Raw genomic sequence first — 18,910 nt, forward strand, 5'->3', positions numbered from 1 at the left:
TTCAGAACAGCACCTGAAATTCCCTAGTCAATAAGCTTTAGTAACACAAAAGATAATAATGAGCCAGATCTCCCCTAGAAAAGGCAAATTGATTCTTATAATTGAAGAAAGGGGCATAATAGGACGGGAATGGCTAGAAGGAGCCTCTTCAGCAAATTTCCAAACCAGGAATGTCCCACAGAAGCTGCTAGGGATTAATTTTTTTTTTCCCAGAGCTGAAAATTTAGATGTTCCTATTGTCTATCCTTTTGAGGGTCACCCTAGGGCCTAGGGTGGGACCGAACAGGGTGGGGCAGAGTGGAAGATGGAAACAGATCCTTTGAAATGGGTTTGTCCACGCGCAGTCAGCAGGACCCATAAGGCATTCTCAGACAATACAAAGTATTCTCGTAGGTGAGCTGGGGAGCGAACCTGGCATCTGCACCCCTCTCCCCCATCTCCACTGGACCCACCAGGGAAGAGGCACCGGAGACCATCTGCAGTTCCCACGGTGGGTACAGGAACAGAATGTCCTTTCTTGAAACACTTTCATTTGTGTAACTCAACATGTGTGTAATGGCTAGTATTCTGAATTAGCTTTGTGATCCCATTTGCAGATTTATCCTTAAATGTCAGTCTCACTTGGGATTAATTGTTGACAATCAGCTCATTTAACAAGTGTCTCTTGAGAGGAAGAAAACTAACATGTATTGAGTGCCTGCTCTGTTCCAGGCACTGCGCTGGGGGCTTTAAATGTGTCATCCACTTAATCCTCATAATGAAATGTCAGAGCTCTTGGGATTAACCTTGGACCATTTTCTCCTGTTCACTCTAAATGTCTACGTGCTGTCAACTCACATTTTCTGTCTCCAGCCTGATTTCTAAGGGCCATGATCTGAACTCACTCAAGCTTCCCTCTCCACTGCCCCACATGCTTGGATCCCCAGACTCTTTCGCTCAGCCCACCCCATCAAACTGCTAATCTCTGAGATTGTCTATGTCAGCAAATGACAATCAAATCATCTCTGATGCTTCACACCTTTTCCAAATTGCCACTACCCATGCCTGCTCCTTTAGTGAAGATCTCCCAGCAGCTTCCACAGTTCCTGGAATAGAATACAAACACCCGAAGGGGACACCTCCAAGGCTTTTGCTTTGCTTTCTGCCACTCTAGCCACAAAGACCTTGTAGGTTTTAGATTCCTTCCTACTCCAGGAACTCTATCTCCTCCACACCCATAGAGATTTAACATGAGATGACTCTTTAAAGTTTTTGCAATTTAATACTTTAAAATGAGGCCCTGTCATTTATTCTTAGGCTCTGATATACATGTCAGGAGCTTTCAGGTTAGTCCCAAAGACATTGTAATTTGGGTACCCTGGTTTAAACCTTGATTTATATTCATATGCATGCTTTCTCCCAAGCACATCTAGAAATGGGATAACAGTACAAATATTATTCTGCAACTTGCTTTTTTTTTTTTTTACATACTTTGCAGAATCTTTTTATATCTGTTCTCATAGACGTGCCTTTTTCTAACTTGTTTATTCTCTCATGGTATGAATATATTATAATTCACCATTTCAGCCATAACCTGTTCTAATGTTCTTTTATTAAGCCACAATTCACATCTTGGACCCTATGTTCCTGAGGATTTGTGTATTTCTGTAAGATAGATTCCCACAAGTGGAATGTTGGATCATATAAAATGTGCATTCTTAAATGTTTATGTGTTCTGTTTGGCTGCCCCAAACCGAAGACTAGAGCTGAAAGAAGTATTAGAGTGTGGTCCATCATGCTCTGAAACAGGGGAGGAATCTTGGAACAAAAAGGTGGCAACTAGAGATCAAAACAAGGCTAGAATGAGAGAACAGGGCCAGAGATGCTGACTTGGACAGTATCTCAAAGGTGATAGTGGGGCTGGGAATCTAGTGACAAAGGTGACATCTACTGAAGCAGCCACCCCCCAGAGGTGTGAGGGGGACAGGAGCACTTGGAATGAAGAGTATCAGACTAGAGAGAGGGTCGAGCAAATAGTGGAGCCATGGGCAGAGGCAGGGGCCACAGAAAATAAAAGAGAATGAGACCTAAGACCTAAGACGTTTGCGTTTGGCAAGAGAGGGTTTTTGGTAGAGTGGTCGGGTCCAAATACTTACCAATGATGTGTAAGAGATTTTCAACACAGAAGCAAGTACTGTCTATTGCCTATGTACTCATAAAGCCCTCTAGGCCACCGGAGACAGAGGGTGAGGACCCCGGGTCACACGGCTGGTGAAGGGCTGAAGCCTGTTTCTGCCCCGCAGTGACCCCCCGCCTCCCTCAATACAGGAGCCGCACGTCTCTCTTGAACTACTAGTTCGGAAGATCTGCACTCCAAAGATGAGTCAGCTGGCCCTCCTCTGCCCGCTATGAAGGGCTTACGGGGTGTCTAGGACCTCATGAACTTTCCCACCTAACACCCAGGTCCCAGCCATGAGGGCCCTCCACACAGACCACGCCCACCCGGGCCACGCCCACCCGGGCCACGCCCCAGCCTCCAGCAATCCTCTGAGCCAGGCTCACCCAGAGCCCCTAACTGGTTCGCTGACTGTGTCACTTCTGAGTGTTGGTCTCACTGATTATGCGGCTTTTGTCTGAGTAATTAGGTCAAAGGGAAAGCAATATGTCGGGGTGGGTTAACCGCGCATGGATTTCAGAGTCTGCTCCGGCTCAACATTTGGTTTCACCATTTATTAGCCAGATCCTGTGAACCCAGTTACTTAATGTCTCTGAGCCTGTTTCCTGGTCTGAAAAGAGGGGAAACGATAGATCCTGCCTCGGGGTTATTGTGAGGATTAAGGGAGGTAATAAATGTGACCATCTTAGAACAGAAAGTGCTCTTCACAGAATGCTTTCAGAGGACAGGGACCGGATCAGAGAGGCAGGGCAGTACAGAGGCTCAGAGCACAGTCCCGTCTGTCTGGGTCTGAACCAGCTCTAACAAATCGAGCAAGCTCTCTCATGCATCTGTCCTTAGCTGCCTCATCTGTGAAATGAGAAAACGAGGACCCTGCCAGTGAGGATCCAGTAGGGAGTGGTGTTCACAGCAGTGCTGGTTCACAGCCCTGTCCTCTCCCCAGCCCTCAGAAGAGTGTCTAGTGCCTGGTAGGCACCCTGCTAACTCAAAGGCATGAATTATTAGAAAATGTCTTCTTTCTGGTTCATTATTTTGCACATTCATTCAAAACACTCACTGAATCTTAATAGCAAGAGGCAGTGCCACCTCTCACTGATGGAGAACTTACAGAGTTCTCTGCCTACTGCTAGCCTCTGAGGAGAAGCATCTGAAAAGACACAGCCTTTGCATCCAAGGATTTGAGTGACCAGTAGAGGAAATAAGGATGGTAGATAATCACTACAAAGGGCATTTTGCTCTGGGTACAACACCACTTTGCTATCTTGTTTAATCTTCACAGCCACAAAATAAATCTCAACCTGTAACAGAGGAATCCATGATACAAATGAAATTAAGTTGAGTAAAGTCTACATGTGAGTTTTACAATCCTGCACTTGGCCCCTTCACTCCCTTTTAGCTTAGAATGATTTGGTTGCCCAGACTCCTGTGTCTAGACTTTATTTTTGTTCCTTCCATTAATCTTGCTTTGGTTCTCTATACTGAAAGTGAGTATGGCACCTTGTGCAAATCATTTATGGATGCAGAACCTCAACGCAGTATGAAACGAAAATGCAATGAGAGGGGAGTGTGAACCTTGGAAGTATGTACCTGAGAGGTAGGCAGGTCCCAGGAGCCTGGCCTGTGTCACTTGGGGAAGCCAGGAAGGCATCACAAAGGAGGAGGTCCTGAGCAGAGAGGCTTGAGGATGAGCTCTGCCTGGTGGATTGCAGGTGGACAATAAAGGGGGAGGTGAGGTTGTGGGGGTGACGTTCCGTACAGAGAAATTGCATGTGCAGAGCAGCGTGGGAAAGTTCAGTGTGATCTAGAGGCCTCGAGCAGTTCAGCTTTGCTGATCACATTGTGTAGGGGATGAAATACAACGGTATCTGGTGGGCTAGGACATAGACCTTACCTTCCAGGGTTAGGTGGCTTTTCCTGTGAGCAATGGAGAGCCATCGAAGAATATCGAGCAGAGGAGTGACATGATGAAATTGTCCGTGTGTGAAGTACTTCTCGAGAAGTCACGTGAAGATAAACTAGAGTAAGAACTAGAGGCAAGAAGTTGGCAAGTAAGTGATGGCTATAGTTTCGGTGAGAGGAGGTGTGTCTGAACTGGGCAGGTACTGAAGGGATGGAGGGGTAAAAACTGGTGATTGCTTGGGTGCACGATGTGAGGGTAAATTAACAAGCTAAACTCTCTCCAGGGTTCTGACTTAGGGAGCAGGGTGTATGGCAATAGCACATACAGAAGAAAGAAAACAGGATTGGGAACCTGTCTGGGGGATGGATTTCAGTTTTGGTCACGCTGAGTTGGAGGAGGCTGTGAGACAGCCAGGTGCAGATGTTTCCAAATATGGGTGTGGAGTGTCTGTCTTCTGTGAACTTGGACTTTATTTACATCCTTTAATTATTTCCTCCTACCCTCTCTCCGCTGGTTCTTATGGGGTCATAGATCCTTAAGAATAATGACGGAAGCTCAAGACACTTTCTCCAGAAAAGCACGTGTGGACACGTGTACAAGAAATATCCTCCTGTGTTTACCCTTTATTCTCACACTAGTACACACTCATAACACTTCTGACACCAGATGTCAGGTGCCGTCTGTGTGTCCTACACTCTAACTCAGTCCTGACACTACCTGGAGACAGCATCCAATCCCACAGGGTAAGGGCTCCGTCCCGCCAGACCTCCCCACTTCCATTTCAGATGCTGATTGCAAGTCACCTGTGTTTCTGACCAGCTATAAATCAGGTTCCCACAGCACTTTCACAAGGCTCAATTCATTTGCTAGAACATCTCACAGAACTCAGGAAAACAGTTTACTTATGTTTACCAGCTGGTTATAAAAGGATATGACAAAGGAAGAGATGTGGAAAACAAGGTATGTGGGAAGGGGCACAGAGCCCCTTCCAAGCCCTCCCTGGGCCAACCACTCTCCCCACATCTCCATATATTCACCGATCCAGCTCTCCGAACACCATACTATTGGCATTTTTGTGGAGGCTTCCTCATGCTCAGTTACTAACTCCTCCCTCTGGGAGATGGAATTGAAAATTCCAAGATTCTCCATGGCTTGGTGCTTCCGTGACCAGCCTCCATCCAGAAGCCATCCAAGAGCCCACCCGGAGTTGCCTCAATAGAACAAAAGGTGCTTCTAGTGCCTAAGAATTTACAAGGTTATCAGGAGCTCTGTGCCAGGAAAGGGGAAAGAAAACCAAACATGTATTTCTTATCATAGATCACAATATCAGGACATGCACGCAGAACGTTTGGGTTATTTCTGGAGAGTCCATTCATAGACCTTATCTGGGAAGCTCTGAAAGTCACATACCTGTGGTAGGGTAGGAGGAAGCCCCAGGGACACAAACACCCTACAAGTGGAAGGTGGAGGAAGGGGAGTGACAAAGGCAATTGAGGGCGTAGCCAAGGGAGGAGGAGCCTCGGGCGAGGGGGCGGAAGGGCAGGGTGACTGCAACCAACAAGGATCGAGATTCAGCATCAGAGTGAGGACTGACCAGGGTTTATGGGTTTGCAATGAGAAGGAGTCACCAGGACCTGAATGCATGAGGATTCTGTAGGGTGATCGGGCACAAGGAGCAGAGACGTGACCTCCAGATAAAGTGGACTTAGTGAGAGCAGCCCCTTCTTGTTACAGTTCTGATCAGAGTTGAGGTCACTATCCACAGAGTGGCACTGAGTATTGTGCACACCTGAAATACTTCTACAGAGACAAATAACCAGGAACCAATATTTATTTAGACAGCTCAAGTCTCCTGAGAAATGAAAGTCATGTTTGAGAATGGAACACTATGAAGAAAGAGAGAGGAGATCTGAGAGGGCAGTGACTGGAGAGGAAAAATAAAAGGGAGACAGACGTGAGTTACAAAGAGAATTATGGCTTGGTCTCTGTGGATCGGTGGAGGAGAGAGGGAATGAAAAGTGCCCACCAAACTGGGAAGGCATCTTGAGACCAAAAAACAAGGCAGGCAGCTCCGTATAATCAATGGATCAATTTATTACGGAGTAACTTACTTCCAGGTCAGGATCAGGCAGACAGCGATCCGGAAGCATTCACAGGTGCTCTCTGCACTGCTGAGGGACCACTGGGACAATTCCGTAGTTAACCTAGGGCATGTGGGTAGGTGCTTGGAAACAGGACATGCATTCCTGAGTCTGATGGATGACTGAATGGGTAACTAGTCTTATGGGCGCCGGGAATACATCAGCCACGGTCTTCACTATTGTTCGGAGACTAATAGTGCATACAGGCCACCTGGACCTGATGATCTTTTATCTGCAAAGCCCTTGACACAGAGAAGCAATTTACACTTCTCTGCCCAGTGCAGTTCTGTGTAGGGTCCACGGAAGGACAGGAGGAACTGTAAGGGCCCAAGATGGTGTCAGTTATGCTAACAGCCAGACATGGCTTCATACATTTTTTTCCTTTAAACATTAAAATTTGAGCTGTTTTTCTATTTTACATGCAAAATCAGAAGTTAATAAACTTGTTGGGAAAACTTATTTCCCTTAGAGGCAGTATACAAACAAGGTATAATTTCCTCTCAGCAAAGATAGCAGAAATGTGTTTGGTTTATAAATGAATTAAAGGAGGAAAAAAAAAGCTATTACTCAACTTTAAAAATATGCATGCGTTGGAATAATCCACATCTGCAGTGAAGCTAATCCACTGCACATGTAGGTTATAACTGGAAAATGGATGAAAAGAGCATCAAGGAAACTTTTTTTTTTTTAAGAAAAAGGTATCAAAACAGCCTTCCTTGTGCCTTGCTTCTTAGAATTAATGCTTCCTGTACACAAGTTACTAATTCCTCTTGGAACCACAAGGAAGCGTCCTTTTTTTCTGGATGTCACTGAGCGGACTCAAGCAGGTGCCCTGGGCGTCCACGCTTCTGGGCTTCCTTCCACTTCCTGCTCAGATCTGGGTCTCCTGCTGCGCTCCCCACACTAGGCCCACATCGAGGAAGTCCTGGGGCCTTTGCAGAACTTCTTGGATCAAGATTGCAAGATTTCTATGCAGTTAGAAAATCCTATGCATCTTTTTTCTTGTTGATTAATTTATAAGTATTTATAATTCTCAGTTATAAGAACAGTAACAGAGGGGAGGGTATAGCTCAGCGGTAGTGTGTACTTAGCATGCACGAGGTCCTGGGTTCAATCCCCCGTACCTCCGTTAAAAACATACATTCATTCATACATACATACATACATAAATAAACCTAATTACCCGCTCCCCAAAATAAAGAACAGCAACCGTTCACGCTTCGATAATTCTGACTATGTGCCAACCATTAGTCGAAATACTTTCCCTATCAACTCACTCAACCTTTATAACATATGAACAAAGAGAGGTTGGCTGAGTTGTTGCCCAGGATTACACTGCTAATAAGTGACAGGGCTGGAAATGAGCCCAGGTAACCTGTTTTTAACCACTGCCACCTCATCTGAATCCATACACTCGCTGCACAGAAAATGCAAGAGCAGAATAATAAACAGCCATGCTCCCACCAGTCAGAACTGACCACTAGCTTTCAATCCAATTTGCTTTACAACATTTTTTTGTTAAAGAATCAAAATAGCGCACACAGACTAACAACTCTGCCATCAAAGATCCCTTTGGCCACTGAGCCAGCCTTCGGTCTCTTTCTCTGAAGAGGCAATCACCGTCACAAATTTAACTCCTATCCTTCCAATCTGATCTGTAGCGATGCCATGGACACTTCCAGGTAAACCAGCCCCCCTTATTATCACCTGATTGCTTCCTGTCTCCTGTTTAAGGAACTCTACTGCAAACTCTCCCCACCAAAATATCCTGCACTTGTTTACTATGCTTGAAATAACCATTCTTGAACCAGGGACTGAGATTAAGCCTCCACAGAGCTGCAAGGACGGATAAGGCTCCATCTGGAGAACAGGTTTTCGTATTAAGGCCGGCTTGTGTTCAGAATATTCAGGTGAGACGGGGGGAGAAGCAGAAGGTGCCTCTGCAGAAGCTGAATGAGTGGGACTTCTGTCTCAGTCCCCAAGGCAAGAGCTCAAGGCAAATTCTTGGCATTGTCTCCGGCTCCTCATCTTGCATTCCAAGTCCCATAGATCAATACATGGATCTTTGTTTTGTTCGCTGATGAATTCCAAGTGTCTAGAATAGTGCCTGGTTCATGACAGGTTCTTAGTAATTATTTGTTTAGGAGCTGGAGATGCCAAAAGCTGGAGAAGAGTGGGAACAACCCAAGACTTCAAGGCAGACAGCCTAGACTGAGTTGTCTGGCTCCAGGGGTTCTAGCTGTGTGACCCAGGACCCGGTGTTTAACTTCCGAGCGTCTTGAGCTTTTAAGGGCCTGGACAGGGCAGGTGCTCCACTGGGGTTCACAGTGGGGTGACACCCCTTTTTACCAGGCAGCTCTGCCTGGGGCAAGCCCTGCCCTGTCTGTGCCATCTGCCAAGGCTGTGCTAAGTGTAGTCTGCACTCCCTGGTCTCTTCCCTACCCTCCGCCGGAGTACCAAGACCTCAGCACTGATAGGCTCCTTTGTGATTAGCTGCCCCCATTTAGAGAGAACAAGGAGAGACAGGGCTGGGAATCCTCACTTCCTGTGACTACACAGCACAGTGAGAGTCATGGGGAAAACCCAGCCTGCCATGTAGAATGACACGCATTGTATGTACTTACAAAGTTCTTACACAGCTCTGATACTTCCCTGACTCAAGATGGTCTTAGATGGAGACAAGTGAATATAGCCATTTTACAGGACCTAAGCCCTATATTCTAAAAAAAAAAAAAAAAAAAAAAAAAAAAAATCAATATCCAAGCTGATAACTTAGGAAGTCCTTTGAATAATTAAACCAATATGTGCCAAACATTTACTGTGTGTCAGGCACTGTTGTAGGTGCTGGGGGGTGTGTCAATGAACAAAACAAAGATCTCTGACTTCATGGAGCTTATAGTCTAACAGGGAAGCAGGCAACCTGTGTAGTCAATTGTACAAACAAGCACGTTATATTGTTTTATAAGGGGACAGTGCTATGGAACTTTTACTATGGAATAAGAATTATGATTATAAACAAATGTGGGCGGTTATAGCTCAGTGGTGGATCGCATGCCTAGCATGCACGAGGTCCTGGGTTCCATCCCCAGTACCTCCATTTAAATAAATAATTACCCCCCCAACAACAAAAAATAAATAAAAAGATAAAAAATTTTTTAATTTAAAGGATTTAGCAAACAAATATTGTTCACTAGACCCTCGAAGAAGGGCAGCCTTCAGCGTTACTTCGGAAGGTGTAAGAAAAATAAAGCCAGTGACCTGCCCATTGAGTGGGAGAAACATCACATTTTATCTTATGTGATTGTGTCCTAGGTTTTAGAACACGCTCATGCTAAATGATAGCTTAACACCCACACATTTGAGGTCCCCTTCACCCTGCCCACTCTCTGCCAGGCTCATGGTGGGGAAACTGAGGGTCAGAGCCTTGGAGTGACTCGTTCAGGTCCTGCAGGTGGGTTAACGATGGGAAGGGCTGGAAACTGGATCCTAACACCTTGATGGGTTCTCAAACTTACCTGGCTGTAAATCTAGAATCTCGAGGGCTAGACTGGGATGAGGGCAAGGAAAGGGGAAATTATGTATAGACATACAGAGCTATTAACAGTTGTAGCATTTACAACAACAACAGCTAATATATTGAGTGTTGAAATTGCCAGGCTCTGGTCCAACAATTTCACAAATATTCTTATTAGGTCTCACAAAACCCTAAGCAGTCTAGAAGACTGAGGCTCTGAGACATCGCATACCCTGCTCAAGGGCCCAACGCTGACGAGGGGAAATACGTGTGAGAACCAGGCAGTCTAACTTCAGAGGTCTCGAGAAAAAAAGACACTAAGACATCCCTGTGCAAAAACAGAAGTAATGTGTACTTCGTATTGTCCCATGTCAGGAGCTTGTAATAGCCGGTGGACCTGCTTAAAGCACATTGCTCATCTAGACTGGAATTGACCTGATCTCTCTATTCTGCTGTTTCATGATCCTCCATGCCGGTATGTCACCTGTGTGCCGTGACCTTGGCTCCATACGATGTCCAGCACCTCGCCAACTGTCCACTCAGTTATTTCATACAAACAGATCATCTTTGCTCAAGAGGTCTCCAAATCATGCTTCAAATCCTGTCATTCCTTTTATATTTGCTTCTGGCATTATATAAAGCGTAGTTTCTCATCACTTGGGGCTATTTGGTTACCTTGAAATGCAGTTCCTACCGGCTAATATAAATGCTTACTTTGCTCCTTAACTTTCACAGTAAAGAATTAAACCTGCTTAAGTGGTGATAAATACAGAGGATTTTTCTAGAGTTTTCTTTTTTAAAGAATGGTTAGGAACTCATGAATTTTCATAGATTTGATGTGTTTCCACTATAAACATTGTTCTTTTTGATGTTAAAATCGTCCTGACTTTGACGACTTTTGAAGCCAGATCACTCTTTTAAATACAACCTCAGGTTTAAGAACTTCCTTGTTTTCAGCAGAGGAAGTCATAGGTGCACCTGTCTGGTTCCTTTTAAGGAAACAGTATTTAGAAGCTGAGACCCAGGTCTTCAGAGCTCCAAGATTAGCTACCCCCTGCTGCCTCCAGGGGATTCTGTGGTGCACAAGACAGTCAGTGTCTTCACCTAGAGGTGGGCTGGCAAGAGGACTGGGTGGTTTGCAACAGCTCCCTGCCTTGTGTGTCTGTGAATGTGATTCCTACATTGCGTGTGTAGGACGTAGTCCTTTCCTGCTCGGGTTGTTTCCAGCGCAGCGGATTGAATAGAATTAAATATCAGTGTTACCCATCTTTCCCAAATAATTCTACAACTTCCAGATGTTCTGTCAACTTGCTTAAGAGCAGAGATACTACCTCAAGCTTCCACCAATGTGTGAAATAACTGGGTAGTAGTGGATGAGGCTGAAAATGTAAGTGAGCTCAAGATGTTTAGACATTTACTTTTAGACTTAGAGCAATTTTTGAGGACAACAACTACATTTGGGGTACATCTTTTAAGTTCTTAAAATTCAATGTCACTGATAGTTACTTGGCATCTGTAATTCTGAGCCATATAGCTTGACCTAATAATGACAAATCTTACCACCTTAGGGATATGTTATGTAAGAACAAGAAGAAACCCCATGCCAAAATTCTTAACCCTTTTTGATAGCAGAATTGTTGTTGTTGTTGTTGTTGTTGTTGTTGTTAATAAATCCATCCCAACCATGAATATAAATAATACAATTTGAATGGAATCTGTGTTTTACCACATGGGGGGGGTGGAAATACATGGGATAATATATAGCTTCAGAGACTTAAAAAATATAAGTTAGAGCTTCTGGGGTGGTAAGTGGCCAGGCCATCTGTTTGTGCACTTGGAGCAGGAACACCACCAAAGTGGTGTTGTGTCCTCCTCAGTGCATTTTATCAGGAAGCACTGAATGTCACTTTTCCCCGTTCCTGGTGACAGTTTGGGTAAGGTGGTGTCTTCCAGGTTTCCCCATTGCAAAGTTTCTATTATCCTTTTTCTTTGATTAATATTGGGAGATACCGATTGGCTACATAAATGTCTTTCTCATCAAATTCTGCCAGCCACCAGTTTTAGCCTCCATTCATGATTCTTGCCGTGATGGTTGTGAAATGGTGAAGAAAGCATATTTGAGTATTCTCTTTTCCAAGGATCACAACAGTCTTTTTCCAGTAGCAGCCTTATTTAGCTCACCATGCAAAACCACCCACCATTCCCATGTCTTGTTTTCTCATCCATGAAAAGGGACAGAGCATGTTTCCCCTGGGCTGCCTTTTGAGTCAGCTACTGGCACGTTTGCCCTGGAATCGTGAGTGTATGTGTTCTCCCTACACAGTGCCAGTCCCCCATCAAACCCCCACAGTGAGCCCATTAAAAGACAGGCGCAACTATGAACCTCACTTTTCAAGTAACAACAGATGCTTTGAGAGGTTACTCACAAGTAACACGCCTGAGGTTCCAGCTAGTTAGTGCTAGTAAGAGGCAAATCCTAGGTTGAGAGCTGTATAGAGCTCAGAGCCAACATGCTCAACTACTACCAGCTTACACTCATCCAAAACAGACTCATGGGTTGTTCTTGGCAGGGCCAGGAGCAGGGCGAGCCAGGCAAGGTGCCTAAGGTGCAAAATTTAAGGAAGCCTCAGTCTCAGGTGATAACCTTGTACTTGCATGACACTGAGAGTGAGTGTCCTCTCAAAATGTGCACCCCAGGCTCTTTGCTTCCTCCCAGCCCCAGTTCTTGCCGGGGGCTGAACAGCGTGGACCGGCCTTCAAAACACCTCAGTTAAGCATTGGCACATTTTTTAAGGATCTCAAAGTACAGAGATAGATTAAACTCTGGGTTCTGACAACCTTCTTGTTTTCCCATTTTATTAACCTTTTTGCATTTACCTTGGTTATGCTTTGCTTTCCCCACTAATAAAATGAACTCTTTGGGGTATTAGCTCAGTGGTGCTTCCCTTGGGCTTTATTTCTTTCCAGAACTTAGCTCTTGACATGACTAGATTTCAGAGATATGGGCTCAAATTATGACTTTGCCACTTATTAGTTATGCTCTTGGAAAAGTCACTTTGTCTCCCTGCGTCTCAGGTGTTTCATCCAAGAAATGGGGCTACTGAAACCTCATTTACAGAGTTGTTACAAAGATGAAGTGGAAATACTCTAAGTACCTAAAAGGCACATAGCAGTGTTCAGCAGACGCTGGCTCTCCCGTTTTCTTTTACTAGTCCACCCTTGTGCCAAATTCATCTTTCCCAGGATTCTAACTAAGGTGATACAGACAGCCAAGTAATCTTAAGTCACAGGTGGGTGTCACCCAGGTGGCAGCAGATTCTATGCCTGGCCTTACCTAGTACTTGCTGTACAGTGGGAGGGTTGAAAAGCAAAATCTAACTACAAAGGTGATTTGGTTGGTGAAACATCCCAAAGTATTTTCTACTTCAAATATACATTATTGCTTTTTTTTCCTCTCTTGGATGACCGGAGTAATTCGAGTTGTTTATTGAGATTAAGTTTTGCAGTCATCCCAGGATTAGATTTTCAGTTTATCAAACTACGTTAAGATGTACATCCAAATAGCAATCTCTAGTATATGAAATATTCTTTTGGTGAGGACAACAGGGAGCAGATAAAAATCATGCTGTAACAGGTAATACATTGTTTCCAATATGGGACAAGTGTTACACATAATGTTTTTAAGTTCATTTCACTCTTTTTGGAAACACTGTCACCAAAAGGAACAGAACTACAGAACTGCATGCAGAAGGCAAGTACTACTGTCATGTATTTACAAATTTTTTACATTCACATTTTTAATAAATTGGAAAGGGGTTGGGAGGCTTTTTTGTTATTCTTTAATAAGCTTGTGCAAATACAGCCCACAGTTTTTCAGTCTATAAGCCAACTCTTAGGGAATGGAATAGAACATAGAAATCATTTGATTAGAAGATCTAGTGATTTGGTTGCTACACAATGGTTTCAAAGTTTAAAACTGAGTGTGAGGGACCCCGCAATGACAACAGCTCAGACTCAGAGGAGTTAAGAGACAGTTCCTCAGGTCTTGTCACAAGCTAGTCCTTCCAAATAATGATTCTGCATGACTGGGGAATGATTTAACATGCAGTCTTGGAAAGTTGAAAGGGTTTTTCACCCTATTTTCTGATCACAACGTATATTTCCTAATTGAGCAAGATAAGCCATGGCTTCTACCAAGGAACCATTGTTTAAAGTGATAGTCCCATGAATCAAGTTAATTCTTGTGCTGCCAAGAAAGTCGGAATTTTTCATTAGTCTTAAAAGCTCTTAACCATAAGTTTCAGATAGATAGCGTTTTAAGTTAAAACGTCTTGTAAATGACCGTCTCTTTTGCATTTCAGCATCATGGTTGTATGTGCAATGTGCTCGCATTAGGTCCCAATTTTTCCTTTTAGCCGGCATAGTTGGAGAATGAAACAGACAGGTCGTTGTGTGTTTTTGCCTGCACCGGGGACCCATTCTCAAATATGCTTGCATTCTTTTCAAACATATTGTTTAAACCCTTTTCAAAAGTCCCATCTACAGCCTAGAGGTAGGAGAAAAAAAAATTGGATTGTTGCATTTTAAAAGGTCCACGTAATGATACCTGCAAAAATGTCAGGCATTTGAGTCATGTTCCTGCAATGACAACCATAAGTAGCAAAATGAAGTTTCTTCCTTCCGTCTGGAGGGTTAGGATTTTCCATAACCTTGAACTCAGTTGTCCTGAGCATAAATGAATGAGTATATTTGTGTTCCAATGAAATCTTATTTATGGACACTGAAATTTGAATTTCATATAGTTTGCCTATGTCATGAAATATTCATGCTTTTGATTATTTTTTGCCCAACTATTTAAAAACCACTCCTAGCTCTTGGGCTGTATAAAAACAGGCAGCAGGCTGGGTTGAGCTAAGTTGTAGTTTGCTGCAGTAAGTATTAGACCAGATTTGAAACCAGGCAGGATGGGTCCAGTGAGCTCCTAACATGTATATATATGTATGTATGTATATGAATTATATGTATATATATTCAATATGATAATAATAGCAGTAAATTACATTCTTTACAGAAAATGAAGGATGAAAGACAAAATAGCAACTACCCATAAAACCACAACCCAGAAATAACCACTAGTAAATATTTGATACTTTCTTCCATTCTTTTGCAGCATTCAATTTATTAATTTCAGTTTTTCACTTATCATAAAAGTTTTCATGTTTCCACCCAGGACACACAATTATAATAATTAGTAGATACGTGATAGTTCATTTTATTTTACTTTTTAAGGTTTTTCTTTTTGTTTGTTTTGGGGATTTTTTTTGGGGGGGTGCTAATTAGGTTTACTTATTTATTTATTTTTTACTGGACCTATGGGGGATTGAACCCAGGACCTCATGCCTGGTAGGCATGCTCTCTACCACTGAGCTCTACCCTCCCCACTCATGATCGTTCATTCCATTTATTTATTTATTTATTTAATTTCGGATATGTATATATTTTTATTGCAGTATAATCAGTCTATATTCTGTCAATTTCTGGTGTACAGCATAATGCTTCAGTCATATATGAACATATATATATTTATTTTCATATTTTTTTTCACCACAAGTTACTATAAGATACTGAATATAGTTCGCTGTGCTCTACAGTATGAACTTGCTGTTTATCTAGTCTATCTATAGTAGTTAGTATCCGCAAATCTCAAACTCCCAATTTATCCCTTCCCACCCCCTCCCTGCTCTGGTAACCATAAGTTTCTTTACTATGTGAGTCTATTTCTGTTTTGAAAATAAGTTCATTTGGCTTTTTTTTTTTTTTAGATTCCACATATAAGTGATACGATAGTTCATTTTAAATGTTCTAGGGGATATTGCTATTTTGAAAAAATCCTACAGCTAATAATTTCATAAAGCACACTCTTTTGATTAAATTGGTCACTTTTCATTTATCTGCCACATGTTTGCATTCCTAGGAGTTGAATTTTTAAACACGATCTTGTCTGCAGACAGGGATGTAGGAGAAAGGCCTTAGAGTCCACCAGACCGGCATTTGACATCTCATTGTTCCCTCATCAGCCAAATGGCCCTGAGCAAACCAATACCTCTTGTTAATTTATCTAAGGTGTTAAGTGAGGTGTTGTTAGGGGACACCTCAGTTTTCCCTTGTTCTAATGATCAACCAACACCACCATATATAATGTCCTGAGCACAGACGCAGCACAGGGTCATGGTCACTTGGTAGCAGCCAGCCCTGGCATCCCCTGCCACCCCACCACTCCCAGTGACCACCACCACCGCAGGAAATATGTTATTTCACTCCAGACTACAGAGAAAATGTCCTTTTCTGTTCTGAGCAGAACCAGAGTTTTCTTCCTGGAGTGAAAATGGGCAGGCAGGAACAAACGTAAAGAAAAGGATTAATGAGGTAGGTGGATCTCACCTGGAAGCGTCCACCCCGCCTCCCGCCACTCCTGCCCCACCCCAACTGGGAGATTTTAATCAAAGTTTCCAAACTGAAGCAGTGCACAGGTTCCTACAACAGCAAGGTGGCCTTTTGACATCAGCAGAGGCTGTGTTCTTCTGCACAGGTACAGGGGACCTCCAGCCCAGACATCTGGGAAGAATTCGGAGCCCAGCCAATTCCATGAGCAGCAAAAACTCTGTGGAGCTGCAGAGGATGACAGCCCTCAGAACCCAGGGCCACAGCAACACCGGTTTCCAGGTGAGCAGATATTTTATCTTATGTTCAAGACCAAGGAAATACTGCTCTTTCCCTACCTTTTCAGCATGTTTCTTAACTAAAGCAGTGGGGTTATTGGAACACAGTAAGATTTTTAATGTCACACGTTAAGCCTATTATTTTTCCTTTTTTGTTTCTTCTTGGCTTGAGAAACCTGTGAAGTCTCTTTGAATCGAACCTGTTTTGATCCCTGACTTGCCCTGTCACTTAAAAACAGGACTGTCCTCTCCTGCTTTTTTTGCCCTTAGGCTCACGTGGCAGGAATATAACATTTACCTGTAGACATTTTCCCAAAGGGTTGGTGAGAAAGGAAGAGTGGGGAAGAAGCCAGATCCTGGATGTAGTCAGCAAGCACCTCAGGGTCCCTTTCTCTTTAACCGGGTCTCAGAGCCCCTGTTAGATGGTGGCCTGGGTACCCATCCCAAGCAGCCGGGTTATGCAAACCATCTCACGTCATCAACCAAAACTCACTGAGTGATTAATGCTGCTTGGCCCAGGGCTAGGTGCCGCAGAAGGAGTCTTGTCACCGGAAAACACCGGCTTTCTGACTAGGTCTGGGATGGGGATTTTGCAGGGCTGTGCCCGGAATGCATCCTCTCCTTGAGCTGACACCCAACTCGGGGAGGCCACGTGAGCAGGTGTCAGCAATCTCTTAGGCTTGAGCATCAATAAACAGGCAAAACAAGTGTTTAGGCACGAGCAAAGAAAGGAACAAGGAAGGTAAAAGGGCTTTGATTTGAGCCTTGAGTCTTCCACCCACAAGTTATTGTAACTTCCCTGATCCTCAGTTTAGTTGTCTGTATAGTGGTCACAGTCATGCTCATTTCATAGGTTATAAGTGTAGGGGAGGAAAAATCTTTCCCTCTACCCTCTTAGATTCAGCTCCTGAGGTCTATAAATTAAACTGACAAATGGCAGCTCAACAAGCAAAGGCATACACAATTTTATAATTTTTTGTACACATAAAATTCACAGAAAAAGACAGCTTCACAGAAAAGAAATGAAAAACCCAAAGAAGCAGTAAGACTTAGAGGCTTATATACCATTTTAAAAAGGAAGATAAATTGTGGAGAACTGATTACACAAAGGGGGAAAGTGAGGTTGTGCTTTCAGGGCCAATAAATTGTGGGACAGTGACTAGGAAATATGTGGAGGTAACTACTGGAAGATAAGGTTTGCTAATCAGGTATCTCCTGCCATCTCGGTCTCCAGTGATAAGGGATGTTTTCTTTCTTTTATGGGGGAGGGTGGAACACTTGCTTAAGGGAAAATTATGCCCTGCTTTTAGGCAGATGAAGGAAGGGCAGAGAGCTCTTTCTGGGCCTACTTTTTCTCATTTGCCTTCAGCTCAAAATAATTCTTACGCCAAAGTGGCATATTTTGGGTGATCCCCATCCTAAGGGTTCAATAAGAAGAAAAGCCCACAGCAGGGAGACTTTTATGAGTCAAAAGAATGGGGGGGATGGAATGCAATAAAGAGTTAAAGTGAACATGGCAGCAGGAGAAAGGTAACTGTAGTGGAGAAAGGTCATGTCACCGGCAGCTGGCGGCCCAGGGGCAGTGGGGAGGAGACACAGCCACCAACCGCGGCCCTGCGTTCCATCCCTCACGCTCTTCGGCCCCAGCAGAGCATCTCCAGGCCTTGGGGCACAGAGCAGGGCACCTCAGGCCCAGCAGAGCACCGCACACCAGCACCGACAAGCACTGGCCAGGTTATTTGTCCAGGGCTTGCTCTTCACCAGGAGTCTCCAGAGACATGTATTTACTCAGCAAAATTGTTACCTGCCCCCTAGCTGTGGCCACTGCCAGAACAATTCAGGAAGGAACAATATGCTATTCGTGCAACAAGGAAGGAAAGAGAATACCAGTGAGGGCTTAAAGGCGGGCAGGGATTTCCCAGTTGAAAAGGAAGGGGCATCAGCTAAGCACTGCAAACTAAGAGAACTGTCCGTGCCCGGGCCCAAGGGCCCGAACGTGGGCTGCAGATACAAAATGATGAACGGCCGCTCTTGGTGCTGGGGCAGGTTAAAGAGAGCGACGAGTCCACATTAGAAACGCCAACTTGGAAGTGATTCCCTTTACATGGACAGGAAGAGGGTCAGAGCGAGGAAGAGAATGACTTCATTCTGAGGCCTCCTGGTTGAAATTAAGATGATACCGAACATCTGGATAAAGATGGTGATGGACCAGGAAGCTTTGGGCACATCTGCACCCAGAGCCTGGAAGGGGGCACCATACCTTTGGGGGCTGTTCGCACAGAGGTGGCCAAGGGCGTGGGTGGGACCACGTGGAGGGGAAGCTGGGAAGAACCTGTGTTTCAGGAGCAGGAAAGTTAAAGTCAGAGGATGAAGCAGAGAGGCCACAGGGAAAGAGACGACAGAACCAGGAGAGGGAGGGCCTGGGGGAGCCAGCAGAAAGAGAACCACAAGTTCAACATCAAAGACTCCTCCGTGGAACGA

At 44.2% G+C, this 18,910-nt stretch overlaps 2 protein-coding genes across 1 annotated transcript in view; one reads left to right on the plus strand and one right to left on the minus strand.

Annotated features, from left to right (window-relative positions):
• Positions 1-18,910, minus strand: part of RMI1 (RecQ mediated genome instability 1) — a 345,682-nt gene that overhangs the window by 111,752 nt on the left and 215,020 nt on the right.
• Positions 1-18,910, plus strand: part of SLC28A3 (solute carrier family 28 member 3) — a 66,512-nt gene that overhangs the window by 2,639 nt on the left and 44,963 nt on the right. The window contains exon 2 of the mRNA XM_031447303.2: positions 16,300-16,433. Within this exon, the coding sequence (XP_031303163.2) occupies positions 16,300-16,433 (134 nt within the window). The remainder of the gene's footprint in view (positions 1-16,299; positions 16,434-18,910) is intronic.

This window comes from Camelus dromedarius, chromosome 10, assembly GCF_036321535.1.
Source record: "Camelus dromedarius isolate mCamDro1 chromosome 10, mCamDro1.pat, whole genome shotgun sequence".
NCBI lineage: Eukaryota > Metazoa > Chordata > Mammalia > Artiodactyla > Camelidae > Camelus > Camelus dromedarius.